The 26,197-nt window shown below is 40.8% G+C and overlaps 1 protein-coding gene across 5 annotated transcripts; it reads right to left on the bottom strand.

Annotated features, from left to right (window-relative positions):
- On the bottom strand, positions 1–24,895 carry ICE2 (interactor of little elongation complex ELL subunit 2). 5 transcript variants are annotated; one of them, XM_071442023.1, is made up of 15 exons: positions 24,751–24,895; positions 23,736–23,840; positions 20,988–21,255; positions 18,981–19,100; positions 17,570–17,704; positions 17,050–17,166; positions 15,835–15,994; positions 14,152–14,336; positions 12,646–13,600; positions 10,523–10,701; positions 8,978–9,107; positions 4,629–4,713; positions 4,488–4,538; positions 3,201–3,456; positions 1–2,148 (listed from the first exon to the last, which is right to left on the bottom strand). In XM_071442023.1, exons 1-15 carry the CDS (start codon positions 24,780–24,782, stop codon positions 1,957–1,959), a joined length of 2,970 nt encoding a protein of 989 aa, XP_071298124.1. In that variant the 5' UTR covers positions 24,783–24,895; the 3' UTR covers positions 1–1,956. The 5 variants fall into 5 exon arrangements, with proteins under 5 accessions (XP_071298124.1, XP_071298125.1, XP_071298126.1 ...); XM_071442024.1 differs by lacking the exon at positions 24,751–24,895 and adding an exon at positions 24,352–24,557; XM_071442025.1 differs by lacking the exon at positions 24,751–24,895 and adding an exon at positions 24,072–24,290.
- Between the last annotated feature and the right edge of the window lie 1,302 nt (positions 24,896–26,197).

Below are 26,197 nucleotides of genomic sequence, written 5' to 3'. Positions count from 1 at the left end.
TATGAGAATGGAAGCAGTTTATCAGTGCATAGTGCAAATGACATCTAAAAACTCTCATTACTACAGAAATAAAGAAAAGTCAGATTCACAGCCAATAAGCCATTCACATTAACAGAAAGAACTGATCAAGTTCCATGGTTTTGCAGGCCAACCAATCACCTCAAATGCCAGGTCACAACATCTCCTCCAGTCCTCCAACACTAACCTCAAACTGTCTGAACGTGACACAAAGCCACCAGTTCCATCTCCTGATGAACACCAGTGAGTGGGGAGAAGCAGACACCCATCAGAGATCTCACAGCAGGGAACACCTCTGCTCACAGACCCTCCTCCATTCCTGGTGGTTTGCTGCCCAAAGCTGGACCAGGCGAGCTGATCACGGACAGAGCTTCCCAGGGGCTGGCACTACTCAGTACTTCTGTGTCAAGCTGCATAACGTGACCAAATCAATTCTCCTGGAGTTTGCAGATGACACCAAAGAGGCAGAAGAGGGAGGTAGAGGGGACAGATGAGCCACTCTACAGAGACACCTGGACAGCCTTGGTGACCAGGCCAACAAGAACTGCAGCAGCCTCTGCAGAGATGAAGCCCTGCACCCAAAATGCAACAATGCCAAGCAGCAGCACAGGCTGCTCCACTGCAGTTCTACAATTAGTACACTTTAATTAGTAATGTACCAGTGTAAGGTAAAAGGCATGGAGACAGAGGAACAAACAGACCATACATTTCTTCCTCGTGAAACTGCATTGGGAAAGCAAATTCCAAACAAGTCTGGCAAAAAGTTTTATATATAAACAAACTGAAAAGTTCCTTGAATCCCCCAGACAGAGTCAGTTATCTGGGAAAAATGACTCACAGCTAAAGTATTCCTATTATGAGAAGGCTCTAAAGGCATTTAGGATTTTGAATCAGAACTATTTGTAAATTGCAAACACAAGTTCAGCTTATCAATACCTTAATACTGGAGATAAAACAAGCATGATCCAAAAAAAGGAATAAACTGAATAAATACATCTAACAGTTGGAAAAAAGCCATCAGAAAATGCTTTGTATTTCACAAAGAAGTTTTTAATATATATTCATTATTGAAGCCTGATTTCAAAAAAATCCCTACCTTCAGGATTTTTTAGCAGGTATACTCCAGTAAACAATTTTTTTTATTTTTACCCTCATGACATTAAAACATGTCCTATCAAGCCCCAATGAGCAGAAGAATGCTTGATCAGATGTGTGTACTTGGTAACTTCCTCAGTCCAAACAAAAGACTTGGAAGAACACCTTTGAGACCTCTGCTTTTTGTGACAGCAGTTTAAACATGCAAAAATGCAGCTCTCCTGTTATTATTTTACTTGTTTAGCCATACTTTTAAGTTTTCCAATGCAAATTTATAGCCCTTACTATTCAAATAAACACAGCTTTTGTCCTTCATTTGTTACACCATTCTAAAAAGAAAAATGCATTTTTTGAAGTTATTTAAAAGTCAGTAGACACCATGTGTCAAAAAAGCTAAATAATTAAATCCAAGTTGTTCCTCCTGTACACAATGCACAAAGTAAAATATATCTTTAAAATATGTGAGAACAACAATCTGTAGTGAATCTGGAAGAACTGGGAAAGCTGAAAAGCTATTTTTCTGGTTATGTGGTATTAGAGGTTGTCAGCCAGCCACTGCTTCACTCAAGATGCAGCTTTTATAGAAAAGTCACCAGACCAACAGAACATACTGCTCCCCATAACCAGCCAAGGGGCTGCAGCCACATCCTTTTTTACCTTTTTTTTTTTTTAGATTTTGAGATTTTCACCTGAAACATGTCCCCTGAGGTAGCAAAGGGTTGAAGGTTTACAGAATGCTCCAGCTACTGGAGCCATTTCCCCTGCCAGCTTGCTCTGGCTCCTCTGAAGCTGCAAGAAACCTCAGATTTTTTTGTGTCCTTTTCTTCTTCTCCAGGTTTATTCCTACTTCAGTTGCATTTTGTTGAATTTACTTTTCCAATTTTTCTTCACTTTTCTTTGCTTGCAGAAATTCTGCCTCAGCTTCTTTGGAGCCACACCTTCATTTCTAGCAGGCTTGGCTGGCTTGCCTTTGGCTCCCATAGCTCCTGGCCTTCCCTCGTGGGCTGTGTCCAACTGTCCTTTCACCCCAGCCATCTACACACACAAGGGCAGAGAAATGGAAAAAAAAACCAACTCAGAAAACTGAACTGGAATTACTCAAATGAATCATCTTCAATCTGTATTGAGCACAAACATACACAACTACATTCGGACAACTGCCTTCTAATTCATGTAGTTTTGTTAGCATTCAAAACCACACAATCTCATCAGCGATTATATGTGGTGCTTTTTATTGAAGAGCTCTGGGAATCGGGGTGATTTCCACCCAAATCTGACTCCGACCATACATTTGAACGTGTTTTATACTCTATCATTACATAACTTTCATGGTAATTATTAAACTTATATTGTTCTATTGTATACACAGATTTCAGCTAAACATAGCCCCCTTTAAATTTCCAACATAGTTTTTCACGATTCTTCTTATGGTTATATAATAATTATATTTAATTATTACTAAACAATCATCGCATCTAACAATTATATCTTTTATCATACTGCTTACACAGGTGCACTGATCTGAGAAAACACAAAGCCCAATATTTTCAAAGACTATTTTTAACATTTTCCAGGGCTCCACTATCAGTTTCAAACAGACCCATAGGGCACACCTGCACTGGCACAGCTGCTCACAGTCAGCAGTGAGAAGTGACCAGTCCTGCCTCTTCCCTGCCTGGATTTCTTTCTGGCAGAAAGCAAAGTGCACAAGGAAATTAGGAATGGATGCAGGACAATTTTGCCCTCTTACAAAGTCAGGCTGTGGCTAAAACCAACTCACAATGCACAAAGCTGGGCACAGGGCTTCTACACAAATGAGTCTCTGCTGAAGAAAAATAATGCTTGAAAATTTTATTAAAGGGTCAAACTATCTCAAAAATAATAAGAGGGGAGAGCAGGATCTTTGGGAAATTTCTAAAGCATGACAAATCACTTATTCACCAACACAAATTACAAAGCTGGATGGATTCCCAAAGAATTTCTGACCCCCAAAGGTGGCAGATAAACTATATCAGCTGTACCCCAGGGGACTGAAATAGGTTATTCCTAAACTGCTGATCTGCTTTTCCATCAAGGGAGATACTGACCTTCTGTTTCCACCCTTCCCAGGGTGCAGGTGGAAAGGTGCATGGAACTCTTCCATGAATGATGTGGTAGGGCAAAGGGAGGCTGGGATCCAGGGGAACCCACGGGACTGAGAGAGTGGCAGGTACAGCAGGCAGGTCACAGTGAGCTTTGTGCAAGTTGTAGGATGATCTCGTGCTCTTGTCAAGAGAACTCTTATAAATTGCAACTGATGAATCTCCTGCAGCGTGAGTCAATAAATAAGAGCCCTCTTCCAAACTAGAATGAGAAAAGTTCCAAATGAAAAATATTATTTAAATGTTTTTTGGAGCTTTTTTATTTGATCAGAATAGTTAATATGGTCTTAATGCAAAAGCAGAACATCTTTAGATGTGTAGTCCCTTTAGATGTTTTGTAAAAAAAGACTGTGCACAAGAAAGCATTAATTAAACTATATTGATAAATACCTACTAATTAATGTGTTTATAACGTATTCATCATGTACTAATTTATCAACAATGTACAGACTGTCATCATATTCATCTAAACATGTAAGCATACACTGAAAACCATCCATACTGGGCAAACTGTAATTCCTTAACCAGCATCTTACAAAGAACAATGCCCATGTGGACATAGACACAAAGAACAGATGAGCTTTCAACACCCACAGCATTAAACAGGTTTAATCAGGAAGATGAAGGTCAACCAACTGCCCATACTAAAAATCTTAAGTCAAAAATCATGAACCTACAGAAATGATAAAGAGCAGGAAAAGCCCTCTAATTTGAATGAAAAGGCTTCACAGTGCAAGAAGCATGCTTCACCAAAAAAATGAGGACACTTGCAGGCTGCAAGCCTTGAAGTAGCTCTGGAAAGAAGCAGGAGAAAGGCTGCAATGTTGTACAGAGAAAAGCTGCTGCAAGTCAAGGTAAGCAGAAATGAACACAGGGTTATTTCTACAGATCAAGCACCCAAACTCCATGTGTCAGCCCACATACAGAACATTACACCTCACTCCTGTCAACTGTTTACTCAGCTCCTAAGAGTCCACTTTGCTCTCTGGAAAAACTGGTTCACAAACCTCAAGTTCTTATTCTTTTGCATAATTTATGCAAACCTTGTAGTACCAAGCACATTTTACACACTACTGCATTATGCTATGATAGACCTAATAGAACCTGTAAAATATAAATTTCTTTATGTATATGAAGAAATAAAAATCGGAGTAGACAAACATTCTACAGAAGAAACAGGATGAGCTCGGCAATGTGGCAAACAAATACAATGAACAAAAATTGAGAACTTACTCAGACACCTTCTTCAAAACATGATGAAGTATATTTAATGAATTTGCAGGCCTGTGAAAGAAAAAATAGCAAAAGTAGTAACTTGCAAGGCTTGTTAGGGTTTGAAATTCATTGCTAAAAAAACTTAATAAAAACACTCACTTAATCAATCCAAGTTTTTCTCTTAAAGTTGCTGAAGAAATCTTTTCTAGCATAATAAGCTTTGATGTAAAAGCATCAATATGTCCTGAAAAAAGGAATTCAATTAATACACTAAAAATAAAACCAAACAAATATAAGAGCATAATTTGCAGACCTTTTTAGAAGGTTAAAAAACTTTGCTCTTTTGGCATTGAACAGTGAAAAGTGCTTATCAATGTTGCACCATAATAGAGAATAAAATGTGCAGCTGCTTTAAGCACAGGCATCTGTACCCTGACTGTCTCTCCAAACCAAGAGATGCCTGACTCCAGCAAACCTTACATCCTGGGTGGTGTGAGGATACACAGCCTTATCTCACCATGGCCTTCATCTCATCAGTTCCTTGTACTTTCTCGAGTTCATTTGACCCTTATCCCTTTGCTTCCTCCCTGGACAGATCCCAAAAGCTGATCTTCAGCAAAAAATTTACTTTTGCATTTAACATGCTTGCTTTTCTATTCTGATCTATTGCATGACTTTCTAGGGATGCTTTGTCTCTTGATTTTTTCCCCCTTTCCTTACCTGAGGAATTACAATTTACCAGTCAGGCCTTGATCATGGCAAGTTGTCTTTAACAACTTTGTCTTTGACACAGTGAGAAGCAACAATTCAAAGCTCTCCTCATTACATTTTTAAAATAAAGGCTGCCAAGGACAGTTTAGTCCACATTTCACTTGATGAGCAATAAGAATCACCAGCATAGCTTGGACATGCATTTGTCTACTGTACTTTGCCTTCTGGTTCTTTCCATGCTGAGGTTTTCCCAGAAATCTATTCTATTTCAGCTCCCAGAAGGAGGATGGGGAAAAGGCAGCATAATAAAATACAGCCTACTCTGGAATTTACTGTCTTACTACAAATCTGTTCTCTTAGGAAGTGTAAATGCTTCAATTGCACAGTTAAAACTGCTAAATCAAAGCATTTCACATTCCAAGCTAGCCATCACTAAGTTTATGTGCTGTGTAAGAAGACTAAGCAATAACTCTCACTTCAACAAATTAAAAAAGATGCACCAGGACAACCCATTTCTTTTAAACGTTGTACATTTGTTACTTTTCTTGATATCAGTATTTTGTGCAAGACTAAGCAGCAGAATTTTGTATTTTACATTGCTGACTAGAAAAAGAGGCTTGAAGTCATTATTAAAAATATAATTTAAAAAAAATCTGTTTGAGTTCTGTATTCCTCATCAGCCCGTCCTCAAATCAGACTTCTCTACTTCTAAACACACTCATAACTGGGAAAAAAAAGTAATTACAAAATATCTATGAACTACTTCCAACTAGTTTACATAACTGTATCTTATATTTGAGAAGTGAAACTGTATCTTATATTTGAGAAGTGACTGATTGAAAATACTTGACATGTAGTAAGTTATCCAAGACTAAGTATTTTTTTTCCTACCCATTCTTCAAATAATGTTAATTTAAAGGCCAATATTATTCCATTCACGTGAAGGTAAACTGCTCTTGCAGAAAGTTTTGCTTAGGCACTCAATGTAAATAAGTGAGTAATGCTCAGGGTAAAATGCTCCTATTAATCAGTAAAGCTTATCACAAGTTTATTTACTGCTTAGACAAGTACAAGTGCCTTATTTGGGGAGCTTGTCACAGAGATTACTGCCTCTGCAGACAGAGGATTTCCTATGGGAGCAGCAAGGGGACTGAACAACCAAGGCAGGTGCTTTGCTAGCAAGAGGAAGGCAGTGCTCTTTGTTTGATGATAGTATCTCTGCTTTTTGAGAACATCCTGAAAAACCACCTCAGCTTCATTTCCCCCCTGCAGCTGGAGGCCATGGTTCCACATCTGATTTCTGCCTCAGCCCCTGAGTCACAGCAGAGCGGAGATCCTCCCTCTGTCACACACAACAGTGCTGGACAAGTGTGGGGTACAGATCAAGGTCCAAAGAACTTTTCATCCATACTTACTTGGCAATACAAGAGATGGTTGAGACAGCAAATTAAGCTTTTTCAAGAGCCAAAACCACCTATGCAGTTTAACACTGAAGTCTGCTACATGCTTAAAATTTAAAAGTTAAAGGGTTAACTAACTGTCTGATCAAGAATGCAAGTTGTAGGTACTGTGTTAGTAAGATGATAGTTTTCAAACCATGTTGTTCCATACTTCCACACTCGTACTGTGAGGCAAATTCAAAAAGAGCAGTAACTTTATGTCTGTTCAAAATGTTTGATTTAAAAATTCTTTTATTATAGAACACAGCTTTTCACTTAAAATAATTCAAATTACAGCATGATTTCAGAAGCTTTCTGCCTTTCTCCTTACACTGACCAGATCACTGCAGCAGTCTTACTATCACGTATCAGATTAGTGACAGAGAATGAGAGATTCACCCCATTTCTAGTTGCCCATAACACTGGGATATCATCACCATCAGAGAACTGTCCCTGGAGTTTCAGGACAAAGCTCTCTGCTGCAAAGAGCTCTCTGAGTAACTCTGAGTGCAACACTGCATTTTTCACAGCTCCCTTAAGAATACAAACTGAAAGGCAGAATTTCACAACTACCTTGCAATACACCAAGAGCAGAAAACTCCCCATGTAGAATATGGTAACAGCTGCCTAATCAAAACTGTGGTAGATGCTCTTTCATAGAATGGATATTTACTTGCACATATTTTTTTTACCTACTCTGTAAGAAACTACATGGCAGTCAGTACCAAGAATCTGCCCCACAGGCCAGGAGCACCCATTTACTGCGCAGGACAGAGACAACCCAGAGAATCCTGTGTCTCCTCAGAGCCCACAAAAGGAGAACTCCTGTGTGCCCCAGGCCTTGCTTCTGGAGTGTGGATCCAGGAGCTGACAAACCAACATGACTGGAATATCCTGGCATTGAGAAGCACTGGTGACTTTGTCCCAGGCATGGGAACAGAGATGTGCTGGAGGCCAGTCCAGGGCACTGCCAGTTCCACAGCCATCAGGGACCTCCAGGAGACAGAGGAAACTGTGCTGGAAGGGGAGGGCTCTGGGGCTCTTCATCTGCAACACCACCTGCACAGCCATCCTGCTGTCTCCTGCATTCCCAAGAACCTCCATAAAAAGAGGTGGTGGCCGGATAAGCTGTCTGCAAAGTCCTGTGCAAGCCATACCTTTGATTTCCTGTACTGGGAGATTAGATAGACACTCACTCCTTTCCCTTGTGTACTTCACAGACACCAGCCCTCCCTCCACAGCTCACTGTTTCCTCACACTGCTTGCCACTCTAGAAATGTTCATAAAAACTTTGCTAACACTTCCTAGAGGAAGCCCAACTGCAGTGCAGCTCAGTATGCTGGAGGCATCCTCAGTGTAAATATCAGAAAGCACTCAGATAGTGCTCTGCTGGCTAGAGAGAAGCAAGGCCTCTGTACTGTACACTAAGATACAGTTACAAACAGAGAACTCTGTACATAATTAGCTCTTTGTAATGATTTCTTTTGAATGGAATGGAAAAACCACATCAAATCCTGCTTTTAAAGTTTAAAATTAGAAATATAATTTCCATTGAATAAAGAGAGCAGACCAGGATGCAATTGGCAAATGCATTAGATTTCACATAATCCTAATAATTCTGTGGGAGCTTGCCTAGTTTGTAGAAACTGGAAAACAGAGAAGTTAGCATTTCTAAAATAGCATTCTGATGTGAGCCAACAACAGCAAAAGTGTAATTCAGTGCACAAGTGGAAAGGTTAGGCAACCACAGGCCACAACTGCTGCCATAACAACCCGAAAACCCAGATTTGTTTCTACAAAAAAAGCAAGGCAACCCCACTGCAGAACATCCACTCACTGTACAAACAGGATTGCCCTCACTCAGCAGCATGTGCCAAGCATATTCTAAGTATCAACTAACCACTTCATTGCAAATTTTCCTTTTAAAAACTTATTAATTACAAGATAATTGGTATCAGAAAGCTCTCCATATATTAAAATGGTTGTTAAAATAATCTGGTCACATTCCTTATATATATCATTTTAATTTCTCATAATATACACAATATATATCTCAACAGACATAAGAATTCCCAGACTTTTTAAAATGTCATTGTACAAACATGAATACAGCATTTTCTACAGGACATTGATACTATTTATCTAAAACCAAAGGTGGAATTTTCTCATCCAGCACCCAACAGAAATTTTAGACAAAAAACTTACTGAAGATAGATGTAAAAAAACAAAAATAGGAAGTCAAAATAAGACAGGATATATGGAATACACCTTTAATAAGTATGCATCTCTCCTGTTATTCCACAAATACTTACACATATATACATGTGGCTTCAGCAAAAACTCAAGACATGAACTTACCAACATAAAATAAGCATTTAGAATGCAGCATACTCTGTGTCCACAGCTGGCACACTTCACTTTCTGTAAGAGCTTCCACACCATAGTAGGCTTGGTACTCCAGTTTTGGCAACAGGAATATGGGAGTTGGCTGGAAAAGAGAAGGTAAGAGAAAAGTTAGCACTCACTGTCCAAAAATATCCACAATTTACTACATTTTGTGGTACTACAGTCCTCTAGCATAGCTGAAGTAACAAAGACATTTCAGAGATTTTGTTTGAAGGTTCACAATTTGTGAAATCCACAGTACAAACTTTGGAGTACTTTATACAGAGAAAGATGAAATCGACAGGGAAAAAAAAAAAGAAAAAAAAGGCTTTTACAAATAATAAAATTCTGACACTTAGTAATTTCTCCATGTGACTAAATTAATTTCAAGTTTACACTTCTGTGCTCTACTGCCCTCTGCAGCAATTTAAGAAAAAACACACAACATTTCTAATTAGCCTAATATTAGCAGAATTCTGCTATTTATCACTCCTGTCAGAATCTCATTTGAAATTAGAACTTAATGCTTGGAGTCTCATTTGAAATCAGAGGCAACCCTAACTACTGAGTTAACCCTAATGAGCACTGCCAGTCCTCAGTGACAACCCCCAGTCTAAATTTAAGCAGAAATTTGAAAAAAAACCCAAAAAACAAAAACAAGTGATTGGTTTCTGAATAATGAAACAGTTATTCCCAGGCATTTATACGCAGTGGATCAATAGCAAAAAGATGGGATTTCTTCAAAGCAAGATGCAAAGCACAGACTCTGGGCAAGGAATCAGTGTTACAATGATTATTTCCATTTCAACATAGCACAAACACCTCACAAAAAACCTGCCTGCTGTAATTCTGGGATTCTCAGGAGGGACATACACAACAAATTTTCTGAATGATTCACAGGACTCTTAAAAAAATTACAAATTTCTGAGAATTATAGAATACGGTTTCCTTCTCTTGATGCTGCAAGGAGTATTTTGATTACAGTTGCATTCGAACCATTTAATTCCATGACAAACTATTTGCTAAGAAATGCCACAGTATTTTCAAGCAGAACAAACAGAATCTTTTTGGGTTCTCTGTTGCTCATTTTATCTCCTATTTCCCTGCTTAACTAGGCATGATAGCAAGGCTGAATCCTGCTTGAAAGTATTTATTGTCACAAACATTCTCAAAGCCTTGGGCCAAACCCTAATTACTCCATTAACTTTTAAGAATAGTTCAAAAAATTACTTTGTTTTTACATAAGTATCATTACCCAGGCATATTACTGTAGTAAAAAAATGGAGAATCACTTCCTTATCTTCTAATCAAGTAGCTCTAAAGAAATCACAAGTTATTCTTCCCTGTCCTGCTATAACAAATATTTACTTACAGGAGACACACTGCAGAGTCCCAAGTGTCTCAGTGAAAGCATAAATGCTATCAAGGACTGGGAATCCCAGAAATGCCAACATTTCAGAGTTGAGCACAACTGTTTAAAAAAAACAAACCAAAACCAGCTGAAAACAAAATCCTTACCTTTTGGGCTTTTTTCTTTTTCTGGTATTGTGTCAGTGAGTTGACTTTCTGCACACTGCAACGCACGAGTAACAGCAGATCACCCAAACTGAAAAGCTTGTACACAACATTGCCTTCCTCAGGTGCTTGGTACTCTGAGGGGTCTTCCTCAAGCAGCTGAAGTTCACTTGGCAGCTTTGCTAGAGAAAATGAATAAAGCAGAAAATGTCACGCTTGGACATTTTTTACAATGAAGCTGATTAGCTTTGTTCCCTTGCAGTAGAGTTTTTTGTTCAGTTTTTTTTTTACTCTAGGATCTGTTTTGTTTCCTATGATTAAGGGGTGAAAGCTACTTGGCACAAAAAAATTCTTATATTAAAAAAAATTAAATAATTACATTTGGGAAACATTTTCTCTTAAAGAATCTATTTCTAAATAATCCTCCATCATTCAATTTCTCATACAAAGAACTCCAAATGTGAGACTCCATTCTGGTAGAGAAGTAGTTCAAAAGCTGCTTTTTAAGCCACACCCACTCAGCACAAAGGAGAGAAAAAACTGATTTGCAATGAATGGCTCCTGAGAGCTGCCATCCATTCATCAGGCACTGACTCAGGTCTCAGGTCTGGATGGCAGCACAAGTCTCCCAGCACATGGAGTTCAATCACGACACCAGAACGTTCAAAAGGTGCTACTGCATCTCCCAGGGCAGCTTTGAGGACATAAACACCCCTTCAACCTTTAGAAACATTTGAACAAAATGTTGCAAATAAACCCAGTAAACTCCACATTGCTTTGCTGAAAATGTATCCCATTCTTTCTTTTTTTTTGTCCTGCAGATATGTGGAAATAGGTCTCCAAACTATACCTACAATAGGGATTGCTGTAGTGCTATGAACAAATACATTTTTAACATTAAATTCAGCATTTATGTGCATGCACACTGTGGGAGATATCACCCAAGGAACTGGAAGTAATTTTCCCTTAGTAAAATATATAACTCAATTCTCGCTTTGTGCAAAATAGACATGCAAAGAGGTTTCTCAGCTTGTTACAGAACTTGCCAATTGTAGAATTATGCTTTCTAGGCCTACACAGTCACTTTTCAGCACGTTGGCAATATTAGTTTAACAATCTCTATTTAAAAAAATTTATTATAAAATCTGAATCCTATACTCCATCTTTTTAACACAGAGAGAAATAAAACATCATGCCTCAGCCTTTCAAACTGAGGGAGGAGACATGGTCTTAGTGATTACTCAGTTAAAGCAATAAGGATGTAGGAAGTGGTAACACAGTTTCAACTAGAACAGAATTAATTGTGTTAACCTATAGATTAAGTGATTAATTCCTACATGATCAAATGCACACCTCCTCAGAAAATACCAAACACACTTTCCCACCAAAAAGCATGGATTTGTTGGAATTAAATGTTTGAGGAGAGCATCTGTCCTGACACAACCTGTCTGGTTTCCTGCACAGTTATCCAACACAATGAAGTGTTTCTAACTTCAGCTGTTCAGAGTTCAGATGCAACTCAGGCAGGTGAGGAAAACCTCCAGGGACCATGGATCTTCACAACTTGTAATTCTGGGCTAAGGTCCAGGGGCAGCAGGGATTCCATACCCAGCTAATGGCCTGAAGACTCGGAGAGGTGGGTTGTAGTGTATCCTCATTTGCCTTCTGGGACAGAGTGCTGGGAGTTAAGCAACAGCAACTGAACCACGAAGCTTAAAACTTAAGACATATAAACTTAATTTTCCCCCCATTTTTAATTGCATAATTTGATTAATTTTTATTCTACAAACATTTAAATAATTCTACTTTTGATTGACAAGAAACTCCTTTTGCAGACTAGGCTACTCAAATATTTGAATTTCTATGCAAAAAGAACTCATTCCACTACCAAATGATTTCTCTTCTTAAAAACCTTGTGCATAACAACTTATTTCTCTACAGTAAAACAGTATTTCACATTCACCTCTGTGGACAAACAGCTCCCAGCGCTCCCTTCTGTGTGCAAGACAGCAATTCCCACACAGAAAAGGTACTGTTAACTTGAGGCACATCTCTAAATAGCTGTAAGAGATGCTCTGTTGACACACTGGGTTCAATCTTCCTCCTTACACAATGACCACACTTACTCTTTGGCACTCCCTCAAAAAGCCACGTCCAGCTATTTCTAGAGGAGCTGGTGGCATTGGAGGCTGGGGCTGGCACCGTTTCTGTGCTGGAGGTCACCAGTGGCTTTGGAGACTGAGGCAGCTGGGCTGGCACAGCATTAGAATTATCACAGCTCACCACTGGCTCAGGAGCTTTTGGGGAAGGGGACTTGAGAAGTTCAGTCTGCATTTTCAAAATTTGCCCGACAGGATCCAATTCTCTGGAGAACTTTCTTGGAGGTTTCTTGGAGGCTTTTTTGCCCTGATCTGTGGAATGTGAGCAGTCAGTGATGCTTGCTGAAGGACTCTGGGCAGGGCAAGGAGATCTGGCAGTCTCTGCTGAGGCAGAGGAAGCAGCTGGTGGTACAGCTGGCTTGCATGGAGCAGTGGTTTCACATTCTGCATCAATCACCAGACACTCCTCATCCGTGTCACTGCTGCACAAAGCAGTGCAAGTCTCTTTTTTCTGGGCACCATCAGGCTCTTTCTCAGAACTCACTGCAACAGGTAGAGGATTTAATTTTGTTTCATTGTCCAATACTTCCTTGGCCATGACATCCTGTGCTTTGCTCAGTCCTACCTCCACTGGCTGAAAGCTTTTACAAGGAGAACGTTCTTGAGGGCTGCAGCCTGCAATGCCATCTAAAGATGGAAGCTGCATGCTGGCACATGCTGAATGCTCTTGCTCAGAAAGGGGGTTTTTCTCCTCTTCATTTCCTCTGTTTATGGCAGATGAATTCTTCCCCCCTATTTTTAGGCCATGAGATAGAATTTTAGCAGTGTTACTAGCTGTAGGAAAAGTAGTTTCCATTTTACAAGTTCTTGAGAGCTTGGTTGTTGCTCCAAAAGTTTCAAGCTCTGTAACATCATCATCAAAATCCATCCCTGTGTCATCTGGAGGAGGAATTGTCCTGCACTGGTAGGTGTCAGGACACACCTTACCACAGGGATGAGAAAGTGATAAAATTAAAACATGCCAAAACAATTAAACCAACCAAGAAATGAGACATTGCTGAACTGAAAACACAAAAAAATGTTCTACCATCCATATTTCACTGTTAGGAAAGTTGATCAACAATTGAAAAACAATTGTTCTTGTTTGCCACTGAATATCTTGGGCCCTATTTAAGGGACCCAAGTTTCAAGGCCTTTCTAAAGAGTAAAAGTTCACCAAACTTCTTCCACTGAAGCAAACTGCTTTTGACAAGTGCTCAGTTTCACTTCAGTAAAAAAATTTTTTGCTAGGCCTGTTTCCTTGAAAAAAATCCCAAACCAGCAACACACCATCCCCAACAAACAGCAAAAGACATTTTAATGAAGTAAATATTAAGGCTGAGATGCCCATGTAGAAGCACTTAAAGGAACTACACAGGGTCTGTAACTCAACAACAGAAAACCTTAATTTCCCTTTATCACAGGAAAAGCAACTCAGGAATTTTAACAGGGTTTTGGTTTTGCTTATTTTTAAGAATCTGTGAATCTACATACATCCCACTGAAGCAGGTTGTCCTCAGCTGGTTTGTCCATTGATACATCAGAAATTGGAACATAAGATGTTTTAGTTGCTAGGAAATCCATTGGAATTTCATGGAAGATTTGATTCCTCTCTCGTACTGTCATTTCTTTTCTCAGCAGAGGTGGATCAACATAAACCACTTTAGCTGGTTTGCTACCTTTGCAAGAATGAAAAGAGTACATATTAAATGAAAGGAAGAAAGACTGTTGTGTAATTTAAATAATAAATCTTTCAACTTCCAATTACAGTCAAATCCACTGTACATAACACCAGAAGAAATGAAAAACGATCCTTTCATTCATTAACAACAGAAGATAAAGGTATGTCCAGATATGGTGTGAATTATTGTGATCCTGCAGCAGCAATACACACCACATTAATAGCTGAACATATTTCAAATGCAGTTCTAAGCAGAGAATTTGTAAAATAAGAACTGAGGATTCATCATTTCCTATACAGCATCATATCATCAAATGTATTCTGTTTTCCAAAAAGATCTTTTCTTCCTTGTTTGAAAGTCAATTCTTCTTTTAAGTCTCATTGCCATGATAGCTGCAGTTCATTTCTCCTCTGATCAGTTAACTCTGTCCAAGCTCTGCTGCCCCACTCCTTTGTTTGCACCTCAACACACTTACACATCTGAATCCCCCAAAAATGAAAGCAATGCCCTGCCCATCCCAGCAGAGAAAGCCAAGGCACACGGTGAACACAGTCTCCAGTCTCCTGGTTTATGAACAAAAGGAAATTAAAGCAAGGGGTTGGTTACAGGGAAAAGTGGAAAAGGAAGGCACAGGGAAACCCTTCAAGAACCTCTATGTATTTCTATCACCATCTGAATGCCCTTCAGGATCCAATTAATTAATTAATTAATTTGGATCCAGTTAATTCTGGATCCAAAATTAGGTTTTAAAACTGTAATGCTGCTACAAAAGGAGTCAGGCATTATCTTTCCTGATAGTCATTTAATTTACATAGGAAAATGAAAATTTGTAAACGTTGCAGGTATTTGATAGCTTATTTACTGTCTGTAAGTCTGCTATAGAAACTTGTGCTAGAAGCACAGAAGGACATTCCAACACAACAAACATTATAAATACTTGAATAAACCATGCTGTGTTAAAAAAAAAAAAGGGTAAGGGAGGAAATTTATATTCAGATTACTGAAGAAGTGCTTGACAAGTAAAGTAGAGCAGTCAGGTGAGTTCATCAGCTTATTAAAACATTTTGTGCTGCAATTGAAAAAAATATCTTCATGGACATTCATTCCTTATTTACTGTTCTGTGATGTAATTAGATCCTTTTAATTCCAGAAAAGGTTTGCTCTTTACTTTTTCATAAAATTTCTCTGTTCTTTATTTTACTGAAATCAGTTCACTTGAATTTTAACAGGTTCATGCAGTTGTTTTATTTCCAAGAACAACAACTGAGAGTTTTGAAAAGCAAAGCTGGTTCTAACTGGTTTTTGTTCTGGCTTTTTCCCCCAGGTGGAAAATAGCTGAATGTCCAAATTCAACATTTACTGACTGTAGAGGCTGTTCCTATTCTCAGTAACAAGATGGAAAAGGTACAGGAACAATATCCAGTGACCCTGGATCAGCTTTCCAGCTTCTTTGGACAACCCTCCCCACAGTTTTAACAACAAAAACATCCCATACCTGCAACAGGGATCATTTTAACACAAACTGGAATTTCCCACTGCTCCTTGTAGTTCAGTCCGTGATTATTCAGCAGAGTAAATAACGATTGATTACTTAAAACAACTTGGGGACAATATTTCAAAGCAAGTTTTTCTGCATTTGAATCTGAACTAATATCCTAAAGAGAAAAAGAAGTTATTTCTTCCAAAGTTCTTCTTTTAAGAAATATACATAAATTTAAATTTCCAAGAAAAACTCCAAACTCAACCAAAAATGGATATATACAACCCCTACCCCCAAAAAAGTCCAAAGACTACCACAGTGCCAGGCTTCAAAGGAAATGAAAGAAAAACTTCCCTGAAGGTTTTTAGCTCAATCTAATGCATTCACTTTGCAGCATAAGAAAATACATCTTTTTAACTTGTATTTTCAGTTAATTTCAATACATTTGAATTACTAGGTTGTATAGGAATTTAGATAATCATGAAATACATGCTGAAGTAAAAAAAATCCCCCAAACCAGATTAACTCACCAATATACACTACAGAGCTTCTTATGAGTTAGCCAACAGCACAATAAAGACACCTAATACTGAAGTGTGGTTAAAACTGCACAGTTGTTTCAATACTGATTAGATATAAAGAACCTTAAAACAAATATAAACTCGCCAAGAATACAAATTCAGAACTGAAATAATAAAATTGTTAAATTTTACAAGTGCATATTTCCATGAAGGAAGGAGGCTGGGAATGCTCATGAGGCAGAAGAACATAATCAAGGACTATGAAGATAATGGGAGCCCAGGAGCACTGAGGACCATGAGAGGAGTAAGAAAAACCCAGCTAGGTTCTTATGTTCTTTTTGCAGCCACCTCAGCCATCATCAGAAGGGCTCTGTTTAACAGCTTTGAGGCTTGTACCATTCTCCTGCATCACCTCTGCTCCTTTTTTCAGCAAGTGTCTCTGAAATTACAGTGCTGCTGGTGAAAGCTTGGTTTTTAATATGTGAAGAAACTCCTTAAAATAGCTGAGGAAAAGTTATGTGGAATAAACAGTCAAAACCCTCAGTTCTACAGTATGAAAACTCCCTGATTTTCCCAGTAGAAGAACACAAACAGAAATACAGCTATTTAATGGTCCAATGCAGTCTAAAAACTGCTCAACACATAAAAAGATCAGATTGCACTTGTGTACAAAATATGCCTTAAAAATAACAATAAAAAGGCTACTTACATGATGCATCACGTGAGCCTTTTTTTCTGGGGTTATAATAGATGTAACAGTGCTATAGTCTGTGGGCAGCTGAACGGGCATGGAAGGGAAATCTGTTTTACCACGTCTTGCTGTGCCCTGGGGGAAATCAAGCAGCATCAAAAAACAGCTTTACAGCAATCATGCTCACCAACACTGCATTTCTTATCAAGAAATATATTAGAAATTTACACAGGTCCAGTATAAAGTTACATGATAAGAGAAAACACACTATCAATGTAATCTTTTTATGGCAAACATCCGGTGAAAAGGGTTAACAGACTTACTACCAAAATAATTTTATTAAAGTTTTAATTAATGATTTAAATTATAAAGTATAACCCCTAACTCAAAAACTGGGGAATAGTTGCAAAAACCCCTAATCCTAGCTTACCACAACTCTACCTACTGTAGAGTTGTAATTCTACCTACTGAATGTAATGTATGTAATTCTACCTACTGAAACCCCCCCACAACCCAATCTGAGTACATAAGGCATTACCATTGCAAGAAGATTTTTTTCCAGCCTAAAGGTCAGCTGTGTATGAAACTTTCCTCCCATGATACTCATGATCTCCTGCAGGGTGTAAACCTCTGGATACTTCTCCACATGTCCAATACATGCACGTAGCAATTCCTAACACAAAAAAGAACAATAATGTATGCATTTGTATCTTTCATAAGAATGGGGGATTTGGGGAGGATTTTTTAATTTTGAAAAGTGTTTTCTATAATTTCAAGTTGCATTTAAAAACTTACAGCTACCGATTCAGATCTATAATACTCTCCCAATCACTGCTACGAGAACTGCAATATATTCCAGATTCTCCTCAGCCCTTTGTAAGCAAGGCTGGCAATGTAAGCACACAACTCAGGCCAATAATTAAAAATGTGCAGTTTAGTACAGTCTGAAATGGGCTAAATAGGTAATTTTGTTTTTAGTTACTTATCTTGGTTTTTAGAGGAAGTAATATTTTTTGTGCTACCACCCAGCTTACACTAAGCCTAGGCAAAAGTCACAAAGGTAAAGGCACAGGATGATTCCATTTGTATTGAAACTCACTGTCCTGTCAACTCTACATAATTTTTACAAAATCTGAATTAAGTATTTAGGATATTTAGATTTTATTTAGTAACTAGAAAGAGTGCTTTCTGCAAGTTGGTTAAAATAAAACATAGGCCTCTATTTCATTTTTAAGTCAGGGTATCAACAATAAATAGGACTTGAAGTCTGGAGACACATTTCGTGACCAGATGACAAGATACAAAATTGCAAAGCCAATCCCAATATTCAGGGTGCAAAGAAAAAGAAAGCAAGATCTTTGTCTTCACACGTGCCCAAACTCTGTGTTAACCCAGTAATGGCAAGGTTTAATGAACTTTTTTCAAAAACGTGCTAAAAACCCACGAATGATGCATGAAGTTGCATTCATGTTTGATCTTAGAATCATCAAAGTGGATATTTAACACAGCATGAACTAGCAGAGGGCTATGATTAAAGCCTCAGTACCTTCCAATTACAGTCACTTTATAACATGCTACTGTGACATGCTACTAAGCTTTCCTGTGGAGGGAAGCTTCACATGCTGCCCAGTATATCTAGGAGCCACTTCTTACTGCAAATGCACACTCATAGTGCAGCTCCTCCTTTCCTGAATATAAAGAAGCAATTTAGTTATTTGATGAATAAATATGTTTGCAGAGATTTCTTCTAGGACATCTTTTGGGCTCCAATGAAGCACAGACCCAGCCCCCTGTGCAGAGTAGGGGAAATGGCCACTTCCCCATCTCATCCCAACAGAAATCAGCAGGGCAGGCAACACCACAACCATGAGCACTTCTACCTATCCTCATCAGGATCCCAAGCTGATTTTTTAAGAAGGCCTGGAATAAAGCATGGCATTGGTAATTACCTCAGTATAACGTCGGGCATCTTCAGAGATGGCATCATAATCCTGGGCACAGCTCTTTGCAGCGTTTTGGGCAAATTTCATAAATTCTGCAATTTCATTGCTTACTACTTCTTTCATTTGCTGGGGGAAGGAAAAAACTATTTTTGAGACAAAACAGAATCCTCTATACTAGACATGTAAACAACAAAATTTCCAGAGAGACAGTACAGGTAATGATATGAGGGAAGATAAAAAAAATTCCACTTGCTACTCAATTTGACAAGTACTCAGTTTCACTTCAGTAAAAAAATTTTTTGCTAGGCCTGTTTCCTTTAAAAAAATCCCAAACCAGCAACACACCATCCCCAACAAACAGCAAGTTTCCTTTGATATAGAGATTTATAAATAGAGAGATTATAAGACATGGTTGCTGAAGTTTACAGGGCAAAGTCACCAAGAGTTCTGATTTCATGAGAAATTGTAAGTAACAACAACACAGTAGATACTGATGTGCCTGGAAACGATATTTCCATTGTTACAGCATTAAATAAAACAGCATCAATAAAGAAGCATGGGAAAGCAAATGCAATGGCACAAAACAATTTGCTGATTAATTACATTTTACAGGACACAAGTAAAATGATGCTCCCAGCCAACACAAAGGTGGCCCATTCACACACATGGCTGAGGCTCAGCAGCACGGGAACACGGCAGGGCAGCACACAGAGCCCCCCCTGGCCATGAGCACGGCTCCCCGAGGCTCAGCAGCACGGGAACTCAGCCTGTCCGTGTATCAGCACAGCAGGGCAGCACACAGAGCCCCCCCTGGACATGAGCGCGGCTCCCCGAGGCTCAGCAGCACGGGAACTCGGCAGGGCAGCACACAGAGCCCTCCCTGCCCCTGAGCACAGCTCCCCGAGGCTCAGCAGCACAGGAACTCGGCAGGGCAGCACACAGAGCCCTCCCTGCCCCTGAGCACAGCTTCCCGAGGCTCAGCAGCACGGGAACTGAGCAGGGCAGCACACAGAGCCCTCCCTGCCCCTGAGCACAGCTCCCCGAGGCTCAGCAGCACGGGAACTCAGCCTGTCCGTGTATCAGCACAGCAGGGCAGCACACAGAGCCCTCCCTGCCCCTGAGCACAGCTCCCCGAGGCTCAGCAGCACGGGAACTGAGCAGGGCAGCACACAGAGCCCCCCTGGACATGAGCACAGCTCCCCGAGGCTCAGCAGCACAGAAACTCAGCAGGGCAGCACACAGAGCCCCCCTGTCCCTGAGCACGGCTCCCCGAGGCTCAGCAGCACAGGAACTCGGCAGGGCAGCACACAGAGCCCCCCAGCCCCTGAGCACAGCTCCCCGAGGCTCAGCAGCACGGGAACTCAGCAGGGCAGCACACAGGGCCCCCCTGGACATGAGCACAGCTCCCCGAGGCTCAGCAGCACGGGAACTCGGCAGGGCAGCACACAGAGCCCCCCTGCCCCTGAGCTCGGCTCCCCGAGGCTCAGCAGCACGGGAACTCAGCAGCAAGGGAACTCAGCCTGTCCCTGTGTGAGCACAGCAGGGCAGCACACAGGGCTCACCCTTCCCAATGAACACAGCCAAGATCACAGCAAAGGGTACCCACAGCCTAACACTACCTAAGACTGCCACAGCCACTATGAAATGCTAAAATCACAGTAAGGACAACTTTTAGCTTCCTCCTCAGAAAAAAAAAAAAGGGGGTTTTCTGGGGACTACGGGGCTGTTTGGTCAGTTGTCTAAGATCTACACTCATCCTCAGTCCTTCAGACCACTTTAAAAAAACCCTACAAAACAAAAAAAAGCCCCAAAACCCCAATTTCAATGAAATTACCAAATACATTTTCAATATCTATTAAAAAGCTTATTCTGAGTACTTCAAACCTTTATTACCTTTCATAATACCACGAATTCTATGACAAATTGAACTCAAAACAAGTTTTCCCCCTTTCTTTTATTCTCTGTAAGAAAAACAAAAATTGTATGACTCCCTCTGTGATGGTGATATCTTACCATATATGTGAAAAATTCCCTTTGACTTGCTTCATTAACTTGGAAATGGTTTCTTTTTTCTGAGAACTTAGTCATCAGATACAAGTATGTCTTCTGCTCCTTTTCAGTCAAGCAAGAGGTAAATGGATAGGGGAGTCTGGGTTCTGGGAGAGGATGGTCATCAGCTGGGCCTTTGGCCTCCCCCTCGAGTGACTGTGCAGCCTGCATGCCACAAGTCTGTCTGTTTTCTGAAGAGTTTGCCAATGCCTCTGCATTTTTCTTTGCCTCTCTGAAAGAAAAGTAACAAATGAACCAATTTACAGCTTTCACATGAATACTAATATTACCCAGAAACAACAAAGGCAGCTGTGCAAGCCTGAGCTGCTCTGAGACACTGCCCTTCCAATTCCTATCTGTGCCAGTGGACTGTTCTTTCTCTAAAACTTCACCTGTACAATCAGACTAACCCTTAGTTCCAGCAGCAGGTCTGCAACTGGTTTAAACACAAACAAACAAACAAGGTAGGGTTTTCTGTTGTCATCTTATTGCAGGGGTTCCATACTGTTGTCTCCTTATCACAAAAGTTCCAAACCTCCTTGTTGTTTCTCGTGGGCAGCTCCTCAGAGCACTGACTCTTTTTCACAAAGGAGCCAAACAACTCCAGTTCCCTTCTCAAGGGCCCACCCCGCTCTTTTATAGCACTCTTCTTCTCATTGGTTCAGCTGTGGCCTGGTAAAGGCAGGCCTGCTCCTAATCTTTGATAATTGGCCCAGCTGCAACTCCTTAGGGATAAGATTACTTTCTACACTACCTTTATTATCTTATATTCTATCCCCCTACAATTTTCTTTAAAAAAAAAAACAAAATGGTGTTAACAAGCTAAATATGAAACACAATATTTGTTCTGGAAACACACACTGTTAATGAAAGGATAAAGAATCTCCACATTTCATCACTCACTGGTGGCCACTGTTCAGAAACTGAATTAAAGGTCAGACTGTCAGTCAGTTCTGATAGTAAAGGAGAAAGATTTAACTAGAAGAAGCCTTTCCTTCATTGCAGAAGAAGGAAATCAAAATTACTTCATTGTAACAATAGAAATTCCAGATTTCAATGAAGAAATTCTTACAGAATACACAAATCAAGCATTTAATTTTCTACTCTAAATAATGCTGGAATCGGTCACCAAAAATAATAGTAGGGTAGGGCAAAGGGCATGGCTGTTTTAACAACAATAAAGAAGTAACATAAAGCTTGTTCTTAAAGCAGCTCCAGTCAAACAAAGGTCAACCAGCCTAGCCCTGGTCTATTTAAAATAATTGTACTTAAGAGAGGAAAATATTTAAGGCTAACAAAATGAATATTAACTGCTGATCTTGGAAAAAGCATATTTTTAAGATACTATTTCAGCAGTAGAAAACATCTCAAGTGTCATTCAAACCCAGCAGTATCACATCCACAGCTCTTAATAACACTTCACAGCTGTCTCTCTAAATACAAGAATGTGTCCATCCTTGTGGCACAAACTGGCAAATTTAATTAAGCTGTAGCAGCAACAAGATGCTGACTCAGATATGCCAGTGTAAGAACATCAAGAAATTCTAGCAGCTCAAATTGGCTACATTCAGCACCGAATGAAATGGCAGCACATCAAGATCATTTCACTATGCACTGCTGTCACAGTCTTCATTGGGGTGCAAACCAAAATAATCTGACAGAGCTTTTCTGGCCATATTTACAGCATTATACTCTATTTGAGCTGACAGCTTAAATTTTTCCCCTTCATTTTATCAGCAACCCGCTTCCACTGCTTCTGCACCAAGAGAAAATACACTTTTGTAAATATCTATGAGAAACTCCCCAAAATTAGCACATTTCCTCCAGCTTTTACTTCCACACTTGCTTCAACAGGTGGAATTTCTCTTCCTCTTGACTCTGGTGACACAACCCAGCTCCATCCATTTCTGATCTTTACCAGGTGCAACCTCTCTGGCTTCTTCTGGCTGTAAACCCACCCAAACCACACACAGCTGGCCACAATTCCCACTCCTGAGTGTCCACCCCAGAAACTCTTCTAAGGAAGAATCCCACAGCAGTACCAGATGTACCAGTAACAAGCTGTGAGGCTGTGCTTGCATCTTGCCAATTCAAGGACAGATGCTCCAATAGGTATGAACCAGAACAGCTTCTCCAGCTGGAGATGTGGGGCGAAGCCATGCAATGTAACAGGCAGCCCCCTCAAATGCACCCTCTCATTGGCAGTTCACAAAAACACAGTAATTCCCCTCTTGAACAAACTATTTCCCCACATGCTGAACTCCCCACTTAGATGGTTTCCCACCCACATTCCTCCCAGAGTGAAGGTTCATGCACCAGGCACATTCACCTCCCTTATCAGCTTAGTAAGTTCTGAAACCAAGATCTAAATACAGTCCCCTCCAAATGCTGAGATCCAGCAGCAGGAGCCACACTTCTCACTAGGTGAAATCAATGTTATTCTACTTGCTCAACCTAAGAAAATATGAAAATGACACTGAAAGTGCAAAAACAACACTACTTGTACCACCTGTGTTCACACAGCTTCATTTCCCAGAGCAAAGCACTCAACCCAGACTCCTCCTGCTTTCTGAATTTTCACAATACACAAAGCACAGGCCAACAGCAGTAACAAACCCTTGTGTGCCAAACAACATGCAGCTTTCCCCAAAACAGTATGGGGATGTATCCATGGCATGGTAACAAAGAGCACAAAAGGATAAAATAATATACCTGTTTGATAAATGCCAGAGTTCAGAGAGGCTCAGAGACAAGGAATGTTTCTCATAAAGTTCATGGGAGAAAAATACTTCTTGGCCATTTTTTGGTGGAATATCCCTAATAAAAGAAAATTTAAAAATAAATATATAGCAAAACAACCAAAAATTAAAGGCCACGTCTGCTCCTGAGAAACAAAACCAAGAATTATTTTATATGAAAAAAAGAGGCCACCTACACAGTGGTTCCAGATTTCCTTTTTATGGAAGTTACATTTATACTAATGCCTTATATTTTTTGGTAGTAAAATATACATTCTGCACAGTACAAAATAATTTCATTAATACAAACCATCAATTCTAGATATGGTGAAATTCTGATGAGAGTTTCACACTTTCATAGGTTCATGAATCAAAAACAAACTCTGAGTTGAAACCGCTGAAACTTTTGAGAAAAATACACCAGTTTTAGCTTTTCAGAAAAGATTTGCTCTTGTCTTCTACGCTGATATGATAGTCTATATTGCCTTTTTATGTTTTCGAATGGAGTCGTTCAAAAGAACAGGGTTTATACAATCTCAATCTCCCTAACTACTGTGCAAGGTACGAGCAAAGACTTTATTTACGTTTACCTCACAAACTAAAATTCCAACAAATCTCGCCTCTCTAGGGTTAAAGAGCCGAATTACGTATTTGCAGAGCTTTTCGTATTAGAAACACGACCAAGGCCCCCGCCCCGAATCCCCGCCGGGGATTAACGGGACCTCGCAGCGCCTGAGGCGGAGCCCGGCCGGGCTCAGCCCGGCGCTGCCCCGGGAACCTCCGCGCTCCTCCCGCTGCCACCGCGGGAGCGACAGGAAATGGCGCACGCCCCCTCGGGGCGGCGTCCGGCGGGGCGGGAACCGAGCCCGCCCCGCTCCCCCCGGGCCGCAGTGCGTTCTGCTGACGGCGGGGCAGCGCGGAGCTGTGTCCTTCGGCCATGCCTCAGGCGTGCCCGGCCAGGCCGCTCAAGGAGAGGGAGACGCGCTCACCATGTCAGCGGCGGCGGCCCCGCGGCCGCCATCTTGGCAAAGCCCTCAGGGCGGCAACTTCGTGGTTCTTCGTCTCACCGCCTCAGGACACTGGCCAATCAGCGCCCGGCGCATGCGTCAGGTGGTCTGAGTTAGCCAATAGGGAAACGGCGCTCGAGCGCCTCAGAGTGTGGCCGCCATTTTGTGGCGGGCGGGGCGAATGGTGGCGCGTAGCCGAATTGTGTTGGGAATTTGCTCCGTGATTGCAGGCGGAGCCTAGGAAGGAGGTGGATGTCTCGGGCGGCACATCCCGCCCCTCCCCGGCTCTTTCAGAGGTGGTGCCCTGGGTAGAGGGTGGGTGTCCCGGGTGGCTCCTCCCGCTCTGGGTGTGCAGAGGCAGGAGGGGGGCAGTTTGTCACTGCGGGGTTGGAGGCGCGTGAGGGCTAGGTGCCCGTAGAGGAGGCTGCGTTTAGCAGCTTCCTTCCTCTCAGGCTTTCAGTTTCCCTGGCTCACTTCTTGTAAGCAGAGCCGCGAAATCTCATTTAACTGATGGGCAGGCTTCCCAGTGTGGTAAAATGTGGAATTCGGGTACTCTCACAACCCGTAGGTCTGGGTGATGGAAACTGATTTGCCTGTGGTGTTACAAGAAGAGGTGATGCCAGTCACTGCCCTAAAGATAGGGAAATGATGAGGGCAGAGTGTGTACCTGGTGTCCTGTGATTAAAATGGGGCACTATTACACAAATACAGGAAAACCCAGAGATGATTCAGAATTATTTCCAAACCCACCAAACAAGGGAGTCTTCAGCTTGCTTGCAGTTTTAAGGATAGTGATTTTAATTCTGCCCTCTTGATTTGTTTATCTTAGAGAAGCAGAAAGGTTTTCTATCCCACTGGATAGACCCACCCAGAGCCGAGCCGTGGAATTACCCCCTTGTAAGGAGTGATCTTAGTTCCCAACCCAGGTATGGTAACAGTTCTGTAGCGGAATTATGAGAACGCTTATCTTGGTGAATGCGGCAGCCTAAATCCTACTTAAGGCTGTATCTCTCTAAAACCTACAGTATCTGATTGTTTTGTTGTTTTATCTTTGTACTTCCATGACACAAACATGAACATCAGGAAACAGGTTTCCACTGTGAGGGTGATGAAGGAGTAGCACAGATTGCCCAGGGAAGTTTTGGAGTCACCATCCTTGGAAATACTCAAAAGCTAGGCATGGTCCAGGGCAACCAGCTCAAAGAGACCCTGCTTGGGGCCTCTGAAGTCCCTGTCACCCTCAGCAGTTCTGTGCTCCTGTGAAATAATCAGAGGTCAAACCCACCACCTCCTAATGCACAGTTTAGCTTTCCTTATGGGCAGGCACAGGAGGGAGTTCTCAGTTTGTCTCACTTCAGAAAAACTCCTGTTTTAGATAGAACTATACAGTTCTTTATAAAGCTGTTGCCTAACCTCTATGTTGGTGGTT

This window comes from Agelaius tricolor, unplaced genomic scaffold (genome assembly GCF_023055355.1).
Source record: "Agelaius tricolor isolate 1412-34295 unplaced genomic scaffold, bAgeTri1.0.p SCAF_16, whole genome shotgun sequence".
NCBI lineage: Eukaryota > Metazoa > Chordata > Aves > Passeriformes > Icteridae > Agelaius > Agelaius tricolor.
This window is presented reverse-complemented; position numbering and strand designations above follow the sequence as displayed.

Bases quoted from the DNA above. Each gene is read 5' to 3' on its own strand.
- ICE2 (XM_071442023.1), bottom strand. From the start codon at position 24,782: ATGGCGGCCGCGGGGCCGCCGCCGCTGACATG. The intron at 3,457-4,487 runs GTAAGTTCTCAA...TTCTCATTCTAG, and splicing joins GTTTTGAAGAAGGTGTCTGA to TTTGGAAGAGGGCTCTTATT. The intron at 2,149-3,200 runs GTCAGTATCTCC...TTGTGTGTGTAG, and splicing joins GGGAAGGGTGGAAACAGAAG to ATGGCTGGGGTGAAAGGACA.